Consider the following 21,425-nt stretch of genomic DNA (forward strand, 5'->3'; position numbering starts at 1 on the left):
GTTGAGTTTCTTATTTAGTACTAATACATGCTAACAAGTATATTTTGACTACAAATATACTAACACGTGTTAGTGAAACTATTTTAGTACAACTATTCCATTTAACATGTTTAAAGGGATTTTTGTTTTCACAAAAAACGTTGAACTCAGGATAAATAAGTGCTTAACTATTAATAAAATAATTTATGCAAAACATGTAAACAAATATGTTAGCAAAACCTTTTGGTAGCAATGTTATGTTTCATGTATTGTAGTAGAATCACACACACTGCAGTACAAAATAATTTAATTAATACAAAAATAATTTTCACTTTGTACTAATAAAGTAAACTCATTATTAGACGCATAATTAGTGGACATTAATTGAATATCAAGTGCGTCATAGCCTTGAACTGAACTTCAAATCTGACATTCTTCCATGGTGAGTAATAGCAAATCATTGTTTCATTCCATGTTTCCATTCTTTCTTTCTTTTGCTGTTCATAAAATGACGTCGCGCAGTCCAAATAGCTCAACATGCATTCTAGTCATCTACATTGCACGAAAATGACATGATGATGAGTGGTAAGTGTTTTCCACTGGCGAACGTGACGCCGTAGTACTTTCTCCAGACGCCCTTCCCTTTAAATGGGTTATCGAGTCAAAGTTATACAAGTTGTATCATATATAGGTCAACACGTGCCCGACCGGCACGTGCAGCCGATGCTCTTATGTAAAGTCTCGTACAAAGGTCTCAAATTACGCGATGTAGGTGAGCCACCAAGATCCTCTAATGAGAAGACGACTAATCACTTTGACTTTTTGTTTTTCAAATAAAAGCAAAAGCTAATTTTTTTTTGGGTTGTCCCAGTGTGCTAATGATTAATGTAGTTTATCTTAAATCAAAAATAGGTATGTGATGATCATACTGGAGAATGCGGAATCCTCTATAAATATCTTACAGTGTGGGCCTAATAGTTAAACTTTATTTCAATTAACTTATTGAAGGACGGGAAGGACTTAGGGAACAAGGTTAGTTTGATATAAGATGGAAAAGGAATGATGGGAAAAAAATGCTTATGAATCAAGGCACGATTTTTTTTGACTGGAGAAAGGGCAGAGTGAGACCTCTTACTTCCGCGAGGCTGCTTTCGACGAAGATCTGCAGGCACGTAAACACAGCCGTGGCATATCAGGTCACTCCAAATAATTTGGAGAACTAAATCAACTTGAAATAAACTTAAATGATTATCAGTAATAAATCAGTACGTAGCCTTTTAAAAAATGCATTTATGGCACGCCTAAGAAAACAAGATAATGTTCACTTGTGTAACAAAAAGATTGGTATTAAAATGATGCTAGAGTGTGGAATCAATGGCACGGCGGTGACGTCATCACAATAGGGATGAATGAAAGCGGGGAAAAAATGACCGAAAATTGTCGCACGCTTCGTTTACGCGGCTCTCCTGTCCCTCACGTTTCTGTCTTTCTCGACCTCACTCCACACCCACTCCGCCTCCTTTGTCAGAAAAAAAAAATCCACACGCACACACGCAAGAAAGAGTGGGAGGGGAAGACAAAAATGAAGTCAATTATACAAGTCGCCGGCTTTTCGCGGCTCCCTCCTCTCTCGCTCGGCTCCTCCACATGCGCCGCGGTGCACCGTAAAGCCTTCACCCGGACATCGGCCATGTCGGACGGAGGTTCCGGGGGGACCGCGGACCGCTTGGCAGGTAAGGGGCACCTATAAATTTACAAATACATTAGCTTGGCGTGATTTATCACTCATGATATAGTTTTTAAACACTTTGGCATAGTTTTAATTGACAAAGTGTCAAGATTTAAGACGTTCATGTAAATAAATTTAATTATTTTGGGCAGCAGGGAACTTTAGTAACGTCATAGCCTACATTTTTTTAAAAATTAATATGGTAATTTTAGTTGGACTCCGTCTGCGTAAGATACTTAAACTTAAAAATAAAACGAGAACAAAAACGCCGGTAAAATTTCCCATTCAGTATTTCGTACTACAAGCTTGTCTTTGTGCTGCGTTCCAGAGCACTCGGACGTCTGAAATTTACTTCAGTAAACTGCATCACTTGTTTCCCCCAGCGTTATAAAGAGAACAAATGTAAAGTGTTAAATTATATATCTGCTTTCCTTCATTTTAAACGACAACAATGCATTCTTTGAAAGTTCTAAAACGGAATTGTCCGACTTCCTAGCAGTCCCGGAACGCATCATACAGTTGGGAGGGAGGGGAGATGGCCTTGCTTGTCCGACATACCTCACGTCGGCACGTGATTGTAACCATGACGACATAACGTCCTTAATAGATGACTACATATGATATATCTGCCTTTGGTGAATATTTTAATGTCTATCGCGCTTACTTGTCGATTTTTTTTGTTTTTACTTTGATTTAACTGTCCACGAGGAGCTTAAACATGTCACGTGCGGGCACGAGAAAAAGTGGGTCAGTAGATCAGTGGTGCGGCACTTTCTCGTTTTCACCAACAGAGGTCGACAAAATTGAGAAACGATATTAAACGTGTCATCATTTTCTGGTCTAACTCAAATAAATGCTCCTATTTTGAGAATATATTTTATTATCTCTACGTTGTTAAATGTTAAAATATGTGAAACAAAAGAGAATTGCTTTTTAAATATTTTGCTGAGGTTTTTTTTGGCCTTGTTTTTCCTGTGTTCAAAAGGCTTTAGTGTACTTTTAGTCACTTTTGTGACCTCCGAGCACAAGTGATTTAAAAATAAAGAAAATAAAAGTAAGTTTTCGCATGACTTTTTGACACGTAGGAGGGCTTTGGAGAGTCGTTGTGTTATCTAGAGATAACCTAGAACATACTGTACTTTGTGTCGAGGCTTAAGGCTGCATCGAGTAAAAGGACACGCACACACCAGTGGGTCCCTTAGTTAATAACAGCTGGGACGCCAGTAAAAACATGTTGAAATTATTTTATAATGCCCTTTTAATGATACCAGGAAGCAAAATATTTATGTTGCCAAAAATAGGTGCATTTTATCTGGATGAAAAAAAGTTCTGCGAAAGCGTTTCATTTGATTCCCAGTCCCAAATACCTCATAGTTATTCATGTGAGATGCACTAATCCACAAGATAAAGCTCATATCATGCATGCTCCTTTGTGTTTTGCTTTGTTTATTCGGGTCCCCTCTCTCGTGTCGCATTCGCCGCATGACTCACAACATGGCAGCCCGTCCCGATGGCACGTTTACGCCTGGACCGCGTTCGAGGCAAACGATGACGCAGAGCAGGGCCCGAGAAAACGATGTGAGCGTGCAGAGTGTCGTGGGCGGAAGAGAGTGAGCCAGCCAGCTCCCACGTTCTCCGTTTTGCGTCACTGATGACCCAAAAAACTCCCCAGAAGGGATTAATGAAAATTATGTCAATAGTTATAGTGAAAATGAAAATAATCTGTGCTATATTGGTTGAAGGAGTTGGTGCAAAATGAAGTGGAAAAAAAAACTAAATGTGGGTCAGTGAAGGTTGACGATTCCGTCACTTATCAAGACTTTTCTAAAAAAAATTTGAGTCGGGCCAAGCAAAGTAGGTCAGTATTACAACCTTATATAAGATTTCGGTAAAATGATAGCCCCAAATCCAATTTACCTTCACGTGCCTTCTAGATTGACACATAGTTGAGACTAGCAAGATTTTTATAGTAATTACTATTTTACCAGCAATGCAGTGATTCTCGGTGTTGTACATGGGCTCCCTCTAGTGGCAGACAAATGAATCACTGCACAGTTCAGTTGTATTTAACTGAACTGTACTTAGGTTCAATACATTTGCATTTAAACTTAAAAAACATAAGTGTAATCCTGCTCATGGTCCTTCAATTATAGGTCCAAATAAATTTCTATTGGTGCTTCTTTGCCAATTCATTTTTATTTTTGTCGCTTCCATTCGCTAATAATAGAAGCAGGAGGCTGACTCAAGGTTTGTGCGTATGTGTGTGTTTGCTAGGTCGCAACGCGGAGGAGGAAGGGCCGAGCCAAGCCAACACTTTGCCGCCTGCCGGCGAGTTGCCAAGGAAGCGCAAGGGTGATGTGGAGGACACATTGGACGCCCTTGTCCAGTAAGACGACCACACAAAAACTGTAAATGATTCCTAAGACGGGTCAATATCCTAAAATGTCGTGTGATCTAACAGCCAGAGTCTTGACTTCCAAATGGATGAAGACCTCGACAGGTACACACATTTATTTACAATTTGGCATTTATTTTATAATTCAATTCTGGAGTGACTCATGTACACACTTATTGTGATATTATAAATAAATATTATAAAATAAATATTATATATATAATAATATAATATATATTATATTATAAAATATTATAAAATAAATATTTTGTGTTCTCTTTTATAAATATTATAAAATAAATATAAATATTGTTTTGTGTTCTCTTTTATAGATCAGAAGATGATCAGCAAGCCAAAATGAAATGCTTCAGGTACTTTTTAACCACAGGCTCATGTTATATTTTATATTAAAATAATGTCCCCCCCATAAATTTTTAATACTGTAATTCCCTTTCGCTACCACCAGACGGCGACAAAGTACTGTTAGTCTCAATGAATCTCCTTAACTCACTTCAACAATTTCTTGGCACAGAGTTGCCACCAGAGGGCGAACAATATTTATTGTGTCTTCATTCTAGGCAACCTCACCGTCAAATTGAGAAGCGGCGGCGAGACAAAATGAACAACCTCATCGACGAGTTAGCCGCCATGATCCCCGCCTGTCAGCCCATGCCAAGGAAACTGGACAAGCTGACCGTGTTGCGCAAGGCCGTGCAGCACTTAAAAGCCCTTAAAGGTACGGCACGCCACAAAAGCTATTCTGGGAATTTCAATTGACTCTCATTTCGTTCCAGCTGGGTCGAGCAGCGCTTTCGCCGCTGCCGCCCGCAAGCCTTCCATCATCCCTCATGACGACCTCAGACACCTTTTGCTTTGGGTGCGTGCCTCAATTCAGTGATTTTTCTACTCTAAAAAAATAAATAAATCTCAATGCTGCTTTATACGCCTCGTTGCAGGTTGCAGACGGTTTCCTGTTAGTTGTGAGTTGCGACCGAGGGAAAATTTTGTTTATTTCCGAATCCGTCTCCAAGATCCTCAGCTTCAGCAGGGTGTGTGTGTGCATGAATATAAATGTCTCCACTCTCCATCGCATGCTTCATTTTGTTCAATCAAAACAGCAATATTGAATATATTTGCAGGTCGAGCTGACAGGCCAAAGTCTTTTCGACCTCATCCACCCCAAAGACATCAGCAAGGTGAAGGAGCAGCTGTCGTCGTCCGACTTGAACCCTCACCAACGCCTCATCGACGCTGCCAGTGAGTTTGTCGTCATGACGACCACCCGATTCCCCTCTGTTAGCAGTTGTATGGAATTATTATTTTTTTTCGGGTGCAGCCGGAGTCCCAGTCCATGAGGACGCGCCCGTCACGGCGTCTCACTTATCCACCGGAGCCAGGCGTTCTTTCTTCTGCCGTATGAAGCACAATCGGGTGGAGGCAAAGCACAAGGACAAGCGCATACTGCCCACTGCTTCCATTAAGAAAGGTTTGTCAAGATAATAATCTCTCGGCATAGATTTTCTTCTCAATAATGTATTCTGACATGTCGATTATCCATGCCCTGGATTTCTGCACAGCATACGTAATCGCCATTTATAAAATGATTGTAGATCATAATTGGTTAGATGGATACTGCAAATGGTCTCATATATAGTCGCTAGGAAATATAATTCTGATGAATATAAACGGAACTTTTTTTGATTAGAAAGACCTTTCTCTGAATGAATCACACTCGTTTGCTATACCAAGTCAAGGTAAAGTTCCCAAACAAAATATTAGCCCACACGAGTGATTCATGGAAAGAAAGCAGCCAAGGACATATGAATGGAGGCTCTCCATGAATGAAGTTTCCCTTTTCCTAACAATGTTGATCAAACAAAGAGGAAGGAACATAGAAGTAGGTCGATGTTATAGCATTGTATAACCACAAAGTAAACGAGGCAGAAGGCGGTTCGGACAAAGTACTGTCGTAATTGTGCACAGAGAACCGGAAGCAGCGACCTCTGCGGGGGAATGTTGGAACTGCAGCTCCTAAAGTTATGCGCCATCTATTTGAAATTACCTCAATTAAATGGAATTTTTATTTTGAACACTTAAATACATACAATCAATTATAATTATTTTCATAATAGTAATAATTTAAAAATAAATAAATAATAAATAATAAATAATAATGTAGTCAAAATGGACACACTTGTACCTTTCTAGACTCGAGCCGATACTGTACCCTCCACTGCACGGGATACATGCGCAGCTGGCCCAGAAGCGACCTGGATTCGGAGCCGGGCGACACCGAGAAGGAGGCCTCGGGCCTCAGCTGCCTGGTGACCATGTGCCGCGTGCAGGGCCACGTGTCCCGCCAACCCCACAAAGACGTCAAAGTCAAGCCCACCGAGTTCGTCACTCGCTGTGCCGTCGACGGGAAGTTCACTTTTGTAGAGCAACAGTAAGTCCCGCCTCTCTTCTCAAATCCCCCCCGACTTGATGGCTCAGTTATTTAAAGCCTCCTTTTTTTTTTTTTATATATATACACACATAGAGCGACAACTGTCATTGGTTACCTCCCGCAAGAAATTTTGGGCACGTCTTGTTACGAGTACTTCCACCAGGATGACCTGCAGCACCTGGCAGAAAAACACAGGCAAGGTGATGGAGCAAAGGTGTCTTGCATTTGAATTCTGGGCATTCAAAAGCATCCGGCAAAAGGTTTCTAATAAACTATTTGATCAAATGAACCCAAAATTTTCCAACCACTGAGAACAAGAGTGGGCTAATTCAAATTTCATCCAGTTTTAAGTTAAATGCTGGTTGAAGTTCCAATTTGGACATATAGGAGGCAGTCTATTTTTTTTTTTACACTTTTCCTGATTCATCAGTTCCAACACTGGGCCAGCTTCCATTTCCAAGATGGCCGTGCCCATGAAACCAGACTCAGAGATTGATAGAAGACCCAGAAAGTAAGTAGTACAAGTGAATGTTATTGATAGTCTTCCATTAATTATTGATAGGTTTTTAGACTATTAAATTTAATGTTTTGTATTATTAAATACTGAGCCCACATTTTTTGTAAAAAAAAAGAAAAATAATTGTCATAAATCCTCAACTAAGCAAAATGCCAGAAATTGAGTTAGCCCACTCTAGCATGTGCATTACAATTGCTAGCTTGAGTTTACCTCCCGCAGTTTCACACCTTTTTTTTTTTTTTGAGCCAAGGCGCATATTTTAAATTCAAAAATTCACTTTTGGCCGTTTATCGCTCAGGATAAACAGTCAAGCCCAAATACAACATTAGAACACTTGCAAGGAGCTGCTATTGACCACAGCTCACACCCAGATACTCACACGGTTACTAGGCCACAACCCATATAAAATTATTTTACTCTCAGCGGTCATTGCTTCGACCTTATAATTTTTTTTGCACATTTCTTGACACTCTCCTTTGTCATTACAGTTCTCCGCAGCAAAGAGAAGCTGGAGACAATGTGCTACAAGTTCAAAACCAAATATGGTCCCTACGTTTCACTCCAAAGTCAGTGGTTCAGTTTTACAAACCCATGGACCAAAGAGGTCGAGTTTGTCGTGTCGTTAAACCGCGTTGTCCCGTAAGTATCCACGTCTCATTTTTATTACCACACTTTTATTGCCTTCATATTACACTGCTTGTATTACTTCTTTTGACCAGCAGAGGGCCCAGTCACGCAAAAGATGACGAGGCAGAAGGCAGCTCCAAAGCTCCTCACGGTACCAAAATCATCTCGTTCTCAACACTATATGTTTTTTATTTTATTCTTTAAATGATAACTTTTTTTGTCCAGCAGAAGAATCAAAACAGTTACCCGTTATTCCAGGCCTAACAAGTGGTGTGGGCAAAATGATCTACGCGGGCAGCATCGGTACACAAATTGCCAATGAACTCATCGATTCCTACAGGTAATTCCTGCTCAAGTTAGATTTATTAAATTTTCCGGTAAATGTGTGAGCATGTGCAGAATGTTTATTTAGTTTCAGGGCCAACTCATCCCCATCAAGCGGAGTGTCCAGCCCATTTGGTGCAGCCCAGAGTGTATCAGAATCCCCTCAAGCAAGCGGAAGTGTGAGTGATTTACTCTAAACATGCCGGCCAGATATTCATACTTATTCCTAATATTCTGTTTAAATGTTATTTTGCAGCTGTCAAGCCGAGAGGAGGATGCAGGAAGTTCGTCCGAGTTGAAGATTGAGGCGGTCCCCAGTGTTTTGGAAAGTGCAGGTACTGTGTCATCCTATTAGAAGAGGAACAAATTCGCAAGAAGAAATTCGCTACTGTGAAAAGTGATGAGGAATCTAGGACAAGGGCAATCAGAATAAATACGACAAAAAAAAAAAAATTATATTATAGAAATAATGGCAAAAATGATCATTTGCAGATGCTATCTGGACAGATAAAACCGATTGGACAAAATGCTTACCTCCCTATCGTGAAAAAAAAATCAAAATATATAAAAACATTAAATAAAAATGGAAAATATTTTAAAAATCGCTAATTAATTTTATAAAACGTTTACAAATTTAAAAAATATATAAAAATGTCAAAAGTATAGAAAATAGACAATATTTCTCTGAATATTTTTAAGAAATATAGAAAAAATAAAATTGATTTAAATATTTTAAATATATATATTAACTGCAAACATTACTAATTAATGTTATAAAATGTGTACAAATTTAAAAAATGTATAGAAATGTCAAAAGTATAGAGTATAAAAAAAAATAGACAATATTTCTGGGAAACTTTTTAAGAAATATAGAAAAATAAAATAGATTTAACTAACTTTAATTAACTGCAAATATAAATTAAAAACTGTGAAAAATGCTTAAGAAATAAAACACCTTTTATGATCATCTTGAAAAGATCATCCAACAATTGTCCTTAGTGTCCAGACAGGGAACATTAAGCCCGACTTGCGGCTGTGTATTTTTACGTGTCCCAGGCGAGCTGTCCCAGCAGGACTTGGACACCATGCTGGTACCGGGCCTGAGCAGCTTTAGCAACGATGAAGCGGCCATGGCGGTCATCATGAGCTTACTGGAGACGGACGTAAACATGGGGCAGTCGGGGGACTTTGATGACTTACACTGGCCCTTCTGAGACACACGCCGCAAAAAAAAAAAAAAAAAAAAAAAGGCTCGTGAAACAGCACTTGAAGTGGACGGGTCTTCCGGTGGGCTCGAAAGACTTTTTTTCTTTTCCCGCCCTGGCTTGACTATGGGAAAAAAAATCCGACAGACCTGCAGTGCTGCTAAACAACATTTTTTTTTTTTAAATAGTCCATCACCAAATGTATTTTTTTTCTACATTGGAGTCATTCAAGACTCTTTGCAGTATGCAAAAAATGGACACGATACCTCAGGCCTTAATTTACAGCCCACTTAACATTACTACTGCTTTCCACACATTCAAGCAAATTTCAAACTGTCAAGAAATGAAAACTTCGCGCGAAAAAACGTCGAGTTGCAGCAGCGGCAATTTCATTTTAAAAGTCAACTGTTCTGTTTAATGTATAGAATGTCGGAAGAATATTTCCACTTCAAATGGGGCCATAACTTTAAAAAATATATCTTAACGTACGGACGGGAAAAGACTTGAAAGTATTTAGTATGCCGATGTTTACTGAGCTTTTTGTGCAGGTTGAAAGTCACGTTAGCAACTTCTCTGTTGTCTGGATGCTACTTTCAATTTATTTAATAGCGTCACTTTGTTTGTATGTTGCTGAATGTCCCGATCCCACAAAAAGCCTTTTGTGAACAAAAACAAATTTGCTACTGAGAATATGCAACATTAGACTAAAAACAATTTTAGAGGATTAAAAAAAAAAAACAGCAGTGAGATTTTTTATTTATTTTTTTTTTTAGTAAAATCTTTTCTTCCTCCATCCAGCTCATGCAAACTTCACGGGTTATCACTGGCTCCTTGAATCTTGAAAAAAACAATGTGATTGTGTTGCCTTGTGTTTTTTGAATGTGTAGAATCAACAATGCGATGTGGCTTTGGAAAACCGCTTTGGAAAAAAAAAAAAGGTCGGTTTCGAACCCGTTATCAGAAGAAAGCGTGTCTTGTCTGTTTGTACGTGCGAATCGTTGCTGATGTTTCTGCTGTAAGGAGTTAAAGTTCAATTTGGAAGTAAAGTACTTTTTTTTTGTAGGAATTGAGTTCCTTTGATGCCATTTTGTTCTGAGTAAAACTTTTAAAAAAATTAAAAAAATCAGTCGACATAGTAAGACAGATGTTCTGCACTTTAGCTAGCAAAGCTAACACACCAGACATTTTGTTTTAAATGAGGAAAACTTTATTGATTTCATGGAGCTTTCAATGTAATCAAAACTGGATCCCATATAAAATGTGTATTTTTCTTCTTCTTGAATCTCTGCCACATATCCAACTACCGTATTTTCCGCACTATAAGGCGCACCGGATTATAAGGCGCACCTTCAATGAATGGCCCATTTTCAAATTTTGTCCACATATAAGGCGCACCGGATTATCAGGCGCACCTTCAGTGAATAAAACTTTGTCCATATATAAGATATATACATTTGGCCCGCGGGCCGGACTTTGGACACGCCTGCTGTAGTGGCTCAATATTGGTCCATAAATAAGGCGCACCTGATTATAAGGCGCACTGTCGGCTTTTGCGAAAATTGGAGGTTTTTAGGTGCGCCTTATAGTGCGGAAAATACGGTATTCCCAAAATGTAAACCCAAAAGCTGCTCATGATAGAATTCTCTGTGCACTGCTAGTTTTTGCCATCCCACAAAAGATTTTTTTGTACTTGGCGAGGTAAAACGAAGGCCCAATGAGCACGCCGTACTTCGGAAACATCTGACACAACTGAAAAGCGTAGCACAGCATTTGGTTTAATTCCAGGGGACCGTAGGTGGTCAAAAAAAGACAAGGGGTCATGACGCAAACGGGCGTGTAGGTAATCACCGCGGGGATCACCACATTTAGCACGTTCCCCACCGCTTGTCTCTTGAGAGGTGAGATGGTTTTGTTGCCACTTGTGCATGCCGGGCTTTGTTGACGAAGTGACAGGACCACACCCATGAGGCTGGCAAACATGATGAAGAACAGGCAGCAAACGACAATGCACACCGGCGCTAGCATGACGGACAAGTCGTTGATAATACCTGCGAAAAAATAAATGAGTGTATCGAAACTAGAAAATCAAAATCTGAATGTCCTCAATTTTGTAAATATTTGTATTCAGAAATGTGAGATGGTGCAGAATAACAATTCTGCTAGAAAATACTCCACACCAGAAGGGGGTGCTGTTTCCCACCATTACTGATGGAGCTAAAGGTGTGTGGCAATGACCAGGATTAATTACTCACAATTATTTAACTTAGATACACAAACTTACCCGAAGCCAGGCAGAACACAAATGTGATAATCCACACCACACTGGAGACCCCCATGTAGTACTCCCTCTTTCGCATTTTTAGGTACAGCACAGGTTGGACCACAGCCAGGTAGCGCTCGATACACATGCAGGTCAACAGCAAGGGGCAACCGATCAAGACGAACATCTCGAATACGTTTCCTGTCACGTTGATGGAATTGTTGTAGGTAAACTCCAGTTCTGGAAGCAATTAGTACAGTTAGCGCAGTTAGCATCAATGTTAATGTACGCATACATGAATATCGCGTATCTTCAATTAAGGCCTTTCAAAAATGTTCAATGTAGCTCACCTGTCGTATTTGTCGTAAATGAATAGGGATCATGAATAGGGAAAGCACAAGCGAATGGAACAAAAATGATGTACATGAAATCCATCAGAACAAGGTTCATGCCAAGGACCTAGGAACCAAAGATTTTGTGTAACGTTAGAATAAAACCAAACCAAAAAGCAGTTAACTGACCTTTGAGGCAGAGTTGGACTTCATCTTGCGGAAAAGTAACCAAAGCGTGGCACCGTTCCCCGTTCCACCTACGACCATCAGGGAAATATTAGTGAACCACCAAAATTGGTTCCAGCCTCTATTTTGACAGTACGCGTCAATTTCATCAAGATCAATTTTTGGGTTCATCACGCTCGTTAAATCATAAAAATCTTAGCGTCTAGCTTTATCTGTTCTCTTCAAAGTGCTCCTGTTTATATTCGGTGCCCGTCAGATCCAGAAACCAAATGAGCAGGTGTTGTTTTTTTTGTCTCAGATGCAAAGCGTAATATTGTTATTATAACTTCTTTCCATTGCGTCGACGGCGTCTTTTGTGCAACGTTAGCATGGCCTAAAAAAAAACGAGTACCAATTACGTTCCACTCAAGAAACATCTGCTTTTATTGCACACTCACATAAATGTTAAAATGAGTAGTTGAAAACAGACACGCTCAGAAAAGTGCAAATTTAATAGTTTGGCTACTTTAGTGCTAATATTAAAAAAAAATAAAAAGCCCCACAGTTAAAGTGACTACAGTATTTTTTTTTTCATAGTGTATAATACAAGGAAATCATAATGTAAACAAAAAGAAAGTAGTAATAAGAAATTTCCTGTCTTGCTCTTGATTCAGTGCATTTTTTCCAGTGTAGCACCTTTACAGTCTCTCAAAGCAAATTCGTGCATTTTTTACACTTTGTACATATTCACATAATTTGTCGTCTGCTGTTTTGATGATAAATTGAGAGTTAATAACAAAATGGAGGAACAAATATGTACGATTAAAACGATTATGGTTCCCACATGAATCGTATTAGATAAGAGACCTTAGCAATCCAAACAGAAATATTTGCCAGAAATATTTTAGCATGTCATGTTTTTATTTCTATTACGGTATTTATGGGATTCTGAGCATCCATTAACTAAAATATAGATGGCAAATTTTGACACCCCTTGTTCCTCCCAACCGGCTGAGCTCGGCAAACACAACCCTGCTTGTCTTCCTGTTGGACACCAAGTGGAGGAGAAGTCCCGCTTGCATGCACTAAAAGGGAAAGTTGCGGAGTTCGTATTAGCCGTTAGCGGTTAGCCGTGTAGCGCTTCCCTCCCTCGATATGGTTCGGGGCGGAATGACCTCATTGCCAGGGCTGCTGCGGCCTTGGGTTGGGATTGGGATAGATGGGCGCCGGGACGGGCTGGTGGAACGGCGGCGCCGACGAGTTGGGCGGATATGTCGAGGTGGGGTACTGGCCCATGAGGTGAGCTTGAGCGGTCGTTTGGGCCGGCGTGGAGGAAGAGGTGGTGGTGGGGAGGTGGAGGTAGAGCGGGGCGGACGGGGCGGACGGTGCCGAAGGGGCGGTTGGCGGCAGGACCCTCTGGAGGACCACGTGGGGGTAGAGCTGGGAATCGGAGCGGTAGACTCCAGGCGGGGCGGCTTTCAGCAGACTCTCCTGACTCCTATATGGAGGCGTTCAAAAATACGTTGTCCGAAAAACATTTTTGACTCAATCGGATCAAATACCTTTGATATCCTCTGTTCTCGTATCCGCCGAGACCTCCGGTCAGGTAGAGTGGGCTGTCCGGTGCCAGGCGAGGGTTCATCCTCTGCGAAAGATGGAAGATCTTCGGAGGAGGGAAGGCTTCCCATTCGCCTTCTTCTCTCTCCAGCCATCGCTCGTTGCGGCGAGTTGAACGCTTCCCCCTCCGTCTGTGAACAAGGAGTGAGTTTTCCTTTGCCGCCATTTTGTAGAAACAGTCGGTTTATGCTAGCATGCTAGCTAATCCTCGTCCTGAGTTTGATACCTTCTCACTATCAGCGGGACTCCAACATTTTTAGCTTTCACTCACCTGGCCCGAACTTCTTTTTTGGCTTTCTTCTTACTGGATCGTTCTTGTAGACAGCAGACAAGAAAAGACAGCGACATTGCCAAGATGACAACGCCGCTCACTACCGACGCTAACACCGCCACTCTCAACCCTCGGTCCTCTGGCCTGGGGATAGCTAGGACAGGGGGAATCCGAATCCAAAAGTGCTCTTTGATAGCTTAGCGCCTTTGAGTAGCCTTACCCTCACACACTGGCAAGTAGTTGCTCCACTGCGCTTTCCCGTTGCGGACGTTGCAGTAGATTTTTTCGCTACCCACTAGCTGGTAGCCGCCGCGGCACCAGAAGGCCAACGCGCTGCCTACCGACACCCCGGTGCCGCTCTCCACGTAGAAGGATCCCCGACGTGGAGGCAGGACGGGGATACATGACAGGCCTGGACAGACAAAACACATTTATAATCTGTTTTGATCTCCCCCATGTATTTTTTTTAGCAACCAGAAGCCCGAGTGTCTGTTTTCTACTCAGGCGCTGAAAGACACGGCGATATTGTACAACAGCGCTATTTTTATCGTCCTTATGCTGCAATACACAAATAACGCTCCGAGGTCTCGCTATTGTTAGAATCTCCCAAGACCTTGCACGCATAGCCAAAGTGGTGTCACTCGATATGTTATTGATTAGTGTTGACTTGCAGCCGTGAAGGAATATATAATCGTATTTATTTCTGCAGCCTTTTCAACTTTATTCAGATCATGTGACTAATTTAATTCTCCTGATGGAAATGTTTACCCCTGGAGTGGCTTTGCGTGTAACTTTTCGCCTCATGAACAAACGCTAATTAGCGTCATCTCACAAACGACGTCGGCTTCACTAATTCCGTATATGTGTGAGCTGGTTTTGTGTTTAAGACATGTGAGCTGCTTTCCGCTGATTAACAACGACAGATGGGAGGATTTCTGCAGCAGGAGAAATGCTGAGAGAGGATCCCGTCATCCTGTGTGAGGATGACGGCACATCCACTCTCGTTTTTTTCTCCCGCTCGCATAAACACAGATGAAGGCACACGTGCAACAAGGATGAGCTGACTCACTGTTTAGAGGACAAAACAATATGTCAGACTCTGTTTGTAAACAAAAACTATAATTGTTCCCCGTAATATTGCGATTTAATATGCAATTATTTTCTTTTAAATAAACACAACACATTGTTTGCAGATCAGTACAAATATTGACACCGATACCGAGTACCGATACTTCTAGTGTGTGTGCCTCCTTGAGCTTTTTCTCACACACACTTGCCGTCACTGCTGTAAAGCCGCATCCATTATTGAGTGTCTTCCGTGACTGTGTGTTTTAAGACTCTGTTGCTACGCCGTTGCGGGTAAACTAACTCATTTACTATCCCGCCAGGAAGAATGTAATGCCCAAAAGATTGAGAATGTGTTCTCGCCGGGAAACCTTTGTGTGGGGATGTTTGTGTTTTGCGCCGGTATTCTATTCAACGTAAATCCTGGCAACCCCTCGCAAACAAGCAAAAATTCGCTTGATTAGCTTTACGGACCCCCGATGTCTGTCTTGTTTAAAATCTTTAGTAAACCCAAAAAATCTCACGGCGCATTACTAATCTAAAATGATTTACGAGTTGTTTGGCACTAGCTTTGTTGCGCTTCACAACAAGTTTGGCAGATTTTGAAAATATTTTTTTTAAAAGAGAGGCTTCTAGCTCCTCCCACTTGAAGTTTACCGTCAAATTAAACATTTAATAAAGAGAATTACGCCTTTTGTATTTAAAACTATATGTGGCTTTGCCCTTAAAGTCAGCTAGCTCAATAAACTAGCTAACGGATAGCATCACTGTTACAACAACAGATTATATAATTTCATATATTTTTTTAGCTGAGCCAAATGATATGCCAGATCACTTTTCCCTTGTTTATAGTTAAAAATAAACGCTCGGGCTTTTCTGCCGAGAGTCAAAGTTGACGCAGATACGAGGTGACATTCTTCCCTAACAGGAGACTAGCTTCACATCACTTTCGTGTTACCCGCTTCTTCCTAAGTAGTCTTTTTAGTTTTTCTCTTGATATGACCTCAAACCAACTTCTCGCCATCACTGGCGTATCTATTTCTGATGTCAATACTGATTACCTAATCGCCTGTGTGTTTAATTCTTTGGAAATACACATCCTACTTAGCTGCTTTTTGGGTCAAATAAATGTTTTGGTTAGTTGCCGGTTCTAGCTCGTCCTGTGGGTGTCAGGTGTTTGATAGGAAACAGAGCGTGAAAGAGAGGGAAAAGGTTTAACACGCAACTGTGTCTGCAAAAAAAGATGCCTGTATTTTCAGTTAGAGCTGAGAAAGGACTACAGTAATCCCTCGTTTATCGCGGATAATTGGTTCCAAAAACCACCAGTACTGGGCAGGCTAACGAGTTAGCCCAAAGATGCTAATTCGCGATCGTGCAAACACGCGAAAAGGAATGTAAACGAACATTTGGAGCAATACTACATTGTCCTAAAGGTTAAACACATGTTTCCTCAATTTAGAAGTTTTATTTTGACTTTTAAATGTTTTTTTAATTTGGAAAAAAAATCCGCCATGTAGTGAAGCCGCGATGAACGAAACGCGAAGTAGCGAGGGATCACCGTACTTGAGTTTGAAACAACACAGAAACTTGTGTTAGCTTAATTTAAATTTTGCTGTTAGCTTAAGAGAAGTTCTCAAACTTTTTGGGTCCATATTTCTGCCACCAAGTACACATAGGAGTTGAAATCTAACATGTTTTTTTGAGGGCGAAGAATTAGTTATTCTCAGTGTCATGTGTATAGGGCTCCCTCTAGTGGTTGGCGACAGAATCACTTAATTAAATTCAATTAAAATGTACACGTTTTTAAAAATACAATTCAGTTGTGTTTAACTTTTACTGCAAATCTAAACCTACTATCCTCTTTTTTTATTCCACATAATTTAATAATAATTTAAAACCACTGCTCTCAGATTTATTATGACGCCATTCAGACAGAAAATATAATTACTGACACATGGGGGAAAAAATAAAAATCTCAGCAGATAAAGCACTCATTAAATTTACATGAAAAAGAGACAAGAGATCATAAATTGCACTTTCTGTTCGTGTCGCAAACTGGAAAAAGTCGACAAAAACAAAAAATCATCCTGACAAGTTAGTCAAAAGGAGTTTTCTGGATTTTTGGCAAAGACACATGGCGGCAGATTACACCGGGGTGTCCTCTGAACTCAGATGGACAGAAGTAATTGGCTTCAAAGCTACAACCCACTAATTGAGGGCCTTGTCCGTGTGCTTGGTATTCCCGTTGTCGTGCCATTAAGAGGATTGCCGACGCTGGAAATAGCCTGGGATAGACAAAGGTAATTGGCTTGGGGATAATCGCAAGGGAGCCATTGAAACATTTGACATGGACGTTTGGCTACCTGATGACTGTATTAGCGGAGGATAAGTAGCTTAGCGTTATCGTAAGGGGGATACCTTGCCTGACTAAATTAGACAGTGAGAAAAAGAAAATCGGTACAAAAACATTTGGACTGTTGGCAATGATTGAGCACGGACAGAGACTCTCCACACTTCGCTTTCATCAAAACAGACATTGAATTGACAATGAAAACTAATTTTGAAGTCACAACAACTTTTGAGTTTTATTGATTTATGATGGCAAGATCTTTTTTTCACCAGTACAGATAAAAAAAAAAAAATCACGCTAAAGTTTGACCCGATCAGGAGCCCGACCACCTGCTAAGCAAGCGCCCGAGGCCTGACAGAGAGATTTACACGAACGCTAAATGTCACGCACACACTCTGCCTGCCGAGGTCAATCGAAGGTGTTACCGTGTTAACGCAAAGATTCGCTGAAGTAAGCCTGGCTCAGCCGCCGCTTTTTGCACACGACAGTTTACCAAAAAAAAAACATTTTCCATGCAACCGATTAGTCTGAATAAAAAAAAGTGAAACCGTTTCGCTGCTGTGGGCTCAACCTGAGGAGTCGAATGGGCTTAAAATAAGATGGAGGGAGAGAAAAAGTCAACAAAATATGCACAAATGCGTTTAATGCCTGTGGGAATAATACATTCATCACACTTTCAGGATTTAGGACATTTTGGACACTCAACGGGGCTTTGCTGTGGTAATTCACGCATGTGGCAAGCCCAGCTGATCACATCTCTGTGTGTGTGTGTGTTATTAAAGCATAAAGTGCTTACTACTCCTCTGTGAGAAACAGAGTCGCCGTTATGAAACAAGCAACTGTGTTTATTCTCTAAACCTTTAAGAAGATTGGTGTTGTTTCACCGTGTCCATTTGTAATATGTGTGTGTGTGTGAGGCACGTGAGTTTTGCATTTTGTCTCCTGCTGACGGCTATTTTTCTTCCACGTGAGCCAGCCGGGCAGGGGGGGGGGGGGATAAAAAAAAAAAAAGAATGCAGGGGAATAAAGCGGGAAGAGAGTGAATAAGTGGGGTAAAAAAGAGGTTGCATAGGCAGAGAAAAGAAGAGACAGATGTGGGAATGGATAGAGGGATGAGGGACTGGAAGAGAGGAGAAAAGCAGCTCATGCTCTAGTGGAGGTGAAGTCATGCTCCACTTCGGACAACTGTCTTTAAACGCCTCGGCTGCTGCTTACACACACACACATGCACACACACACGCTTTGGTTTTTAGAAGACACCAGACAGCATTGCGTTTACGGCTGTGTCGCTGTCCAGCGAGCATGAAAGATAAATGCCTCACCTCTATTTCAACTCTTGATCCAAAAGCCCAGCCAGTAATTCAAACACTTAATCTGAGACCCCCTGCAGGCAGCGGAGCTTCTCCTAATCACTCACAAGTATTTGGACGCCAGTAATCACCAGGTATGAAGTTGCAATTTTTACAAGAAATAACATCTTGTCAGAGGTGATACGAGTACATTGGCTCCCTCTAGTGGTATGAGACAGAATCACTGAATTAAATTGAAGTAAAATTGACAAATTCAATTTGCAGCTATGATTATGTTTAAAGGAGCAAAGTTTTTAAAATCGTTGGATTTAAATTTGAAGTAGTTCAGGTAAAAAAAAAAAAAAGGTTTACCCGGCGACTGACCCACCTGAGTAGTTACGAGTTGGAGTTTGCGTCTCCAACTCGGTCTCCACCTCCGTCTGCAGGTCCGGCTGCATCTGGACCGTGGTGCCGGTCCACTCCTCCGGCGGCGGGGTCACATCGTCGGTGGCGTTCCGCAAGTCCTCCGAACTTAGTTCCGAGCCTCGGCTCGGCGCCAGCGCGCATAGCAAAGCGCTCAGCAGCAAGCAGACGCGGTGGCGTCCAACGTTGGGAACCATGGAGACAAGTGATGTGAGCGGACCGGTGGAAAAGTTCACAGGGTCACCTGTGTTGACCCCATCTAGGATCCTTTTTTTGCTTCAAGTCCTCTTTGAAAAAATCTCCTTCATGATGCTGGCTGCAAAACAGAGAAAGAACCAGCGTTTGTTTCTCCTGCGCTTTATTTCTCTTTGCTTCACTCTACCTCCCTCCCTCCCTCCCTGTCTCGTGCTGAGCTTTCTCGCTCACCGACTTGTTCTCTGATCTCCAGCTGGGCCGACTGAGCTCTTACGTAACAACCACTCGCCGGCTGAGCTCTCACTCATGCAGTGGCTGCATGCGTCCACCGCTGTGACCCGTTCACGTGCACCCCTGCTGGTGTTGATGCTATCGAGGCAAGCGGCAGTCGGTCACTTTTTAAATTGAAATGAACAAAATTGGCTTATATTTGGTTTTCAGGTTCAAATGAGGCATTGAGTTCTTACATTCGCTTTTTACTGTTTGTGTTATTATGATTCCAGGTATAGATGCTCAGGTGTACCATAAACGTGATCACTCTTGTTGATGTCTCTCCAGATAGAACGTCCACCAGAACGCATGAATCTTTGATGCACGTGGGACCAGAAATAGGAAGAGGCTAAAGAGTGGGGTGGGCGGTGAGTGATGACATGAGCGGCAAAACAATCATACACAGGAGGAAGGCTGAAAAGAAATTGAGATGCTTCTCAGTAGGGCTCAAAATTTCATACATCAACTCACAAATGTCAGGAAAGGCCTACTAGAAGAATTGAACTTCATTCGGGGTTAATCAAAAGCACTGTGTCCTGACTCATACTTAACATGAGGTCATAGTGAGGGTGTGCGCACTTATGCAACTCAGAAAACAACAGTTGTGTAGTACAAATTGTAGATCATTTTTATAGTGGGAAATGTTTTGACATGTTTTGTAACACCACAGCAACATCTGAGTTGAACGGGGGGGGGGGGGGGGGGGGGGTGTAGACTTTTCCTAAATATGATAGTCCTGCATTAAAGAGTACTCTGTGAGTTGAAGAGTATTAAAAATGCTTGCAGACGTCCATAAACTGAGCAAATCATTATTATGACCCTAATCCCTTACGCAGCCTTCTTGAAGCACATCAAACAATGTTATGTAATACAAAACATAACACACACACACACACACACACACACTTGCATTCCGACTCAATTCTTTTTCGTGTGTGTTCATAATCCGTCTGAGTCTCTCTCATCGTCTCTTGGCTCACACACATTGGAACACCCACAAACGTGTAAAAAAATAAAACCATAATAATAAAGCGGATATGACCTCTAATGTGGGGCCAGTATTTAATTCTAATTCCAATGTGAGATCGCTTTGCTTTAATTTAATCCCACATTAAACCAAAAGTGAAGGAAAACAGATCAAATAAAATAACCTAAAATAAATGTTGATATCTCAATGGACAGTGCGAGTATATAAAATTTGAATTTAATATCTGACTGATTTGTTCGTGGCTCAAACTCACTGGAATGACAGGGACATGTGCATAGCGCCCTCTTGTGGATTTCAATTGCAGTTACGGATATTTATTTCACATTGTCGTTGAACTTCACGTGGACTCGGAAACTTCTATCCTCTGAGCTTACAATTAATACTGAAGTTATTCACAGGCTGAAAATTCTGACCACATCATAATAAACTGAGAGGATAATCCTTTTTACCGAGTCCTTATTTCCAATCAGTCAAGTGTTTGTATGTGGAAATCATAGTTAATCCTCACTAAATCAATTTCGCCCTCTCACGGTTCAGTCGGATATTGCATACACAATAAATCCTCCGCTAGAGGGCGGTGTTGGATTGTTGCATTTACTACAGGGAAACTTTTGTTTAGTCTATATTTATGATATAAATGTTTTCCCCACTTTAATATTTCCCCACCCAGATTTGATTAGTTGTAGCTCCTATTTTTTTTTAAGACCCCTTGCACACGTGCACCCCCACACCCTTATGCAAACACCTCCAATGTGATTGGCCGAGAGGTGGGTACTTGATTAGCATACCTAAGCAGCCCAATAAATGAAATCCTGGGGCCTCCTCACCTGACACTGCAGAGCGGAACCAGAACGGGAGGAGAAGGTCGTGCAACACCGGACCAGTCCACTCATGCGTAAAAGCGCACAACTTTTGGAAGCCCTCCCAAGTTGTGCGGTGAGCGGAGCCTTCCAACCCCTCAGCTCGGCTGCTTGGTGA

At 41.3% G+C, this 21,425-nt stretch overlaps 2 protein-coding genes across 9 annotated transcripts; one reads left to right on the plus strand and one right to left on the minus strand.

The window, feature by feature from the left end:
* The first annotated feature begins 1,482 nt into the window (after window positions 1-1,482).
* Window positions 1,483-10,288, plus strand: LOC119117417 (aryl hydrocarbon receptor nuclear translocator-like protein 2). Of its 8 annotated transcripts, none has more exons than XM_037243667.1 (17): window positions 1,483-1,712; window positions 3,983-4,094; window positions 4,170-4,208; window positions 4,436-4,474; window positions 4,673-4,839; window positions 4,898-4,980; window positions 5,060-5,152; window positions 5,243-5,360; window positions 5,440-5,589; window positions 6,312-6,549; window positions 6,643-6,749; window positions 7,555-7,705; window positions 7,786-7,844; window positions 7,919-8,033; window positions 8,112-8,196; window positions 8,274-8,352; window positions 9,074-10,288. In XM_037243667.1, exons 1-17 carry the CDS (start codon window positions 1,562-1,564, stop codon window positions 9,229-9,231), a joined length of 1,944 nt encoding a protein of 647 aa, XP_037099562.1. In that variant the 5' UTR covers window positions 1,483-1,561; the 3' UTR covers window positions 9,232-10,288. The 8 variants fall into 8 exon arrangements, with proteins under 8 accessions (XP_037099562.1, XP_037099564.1, XP_037099565.1 ...); XM_037243669.1 differs by having other exon boundaries at window positions 1,484-1,712; window positions 7,922-8,033; XM_037243670.1 differs by having other exon boundaries at window positions 1,486-1,712; window positions 4,682-4,839; window positions 7,789-7,844; window positions 7,922-8,033.
* A 2,111-nt stretch (window positions 10,289-12,399) lies between these two features.
* Window positions 12,400-21,394, minus strand: zgc:162331 (uncharacterized protein LOC793007 homolog). The gene is made up of 6 exons (XM_037243613.1): window positions 21,275-21,394; window positions 18,960-19,310; window positions 14,088-14,279; window positions 13,868-14,021; window positions 13,542-13,727; window positions 12,400-13,477 (listed from the first exon to the last, which is right to left on the minus strand). Exons 2-6 carry the CDS (start codon window positions 19,189-19,191, stop codon window positions 13,156-13,158), a joined length of 1,086 nt encoding a protein of 361 aa, XP_037099508.1. The 5' UTR covers window positions 19,192-19,310; window positions 21,275-21,394; the 3' UTR covers window positions 12,400-13,155.
* Between the last annotated feature and the right edge of the window lie 31 nt (window positions 21,395-21,425).

Source organism: Syngnathus acus, chromosome 23, assembly GCF_901709675.1.
Source record: "Syngnathus acus chromosome 23, fSynAcu1.2, whole genome shotgun sequence".
Taxonomy (NCBI): Eukaryota; Metazoa; Chordata; class Actinopteri; order Syngnathiformes; family Syngnathidae; genus Syngnathus; species Syngnathus acus.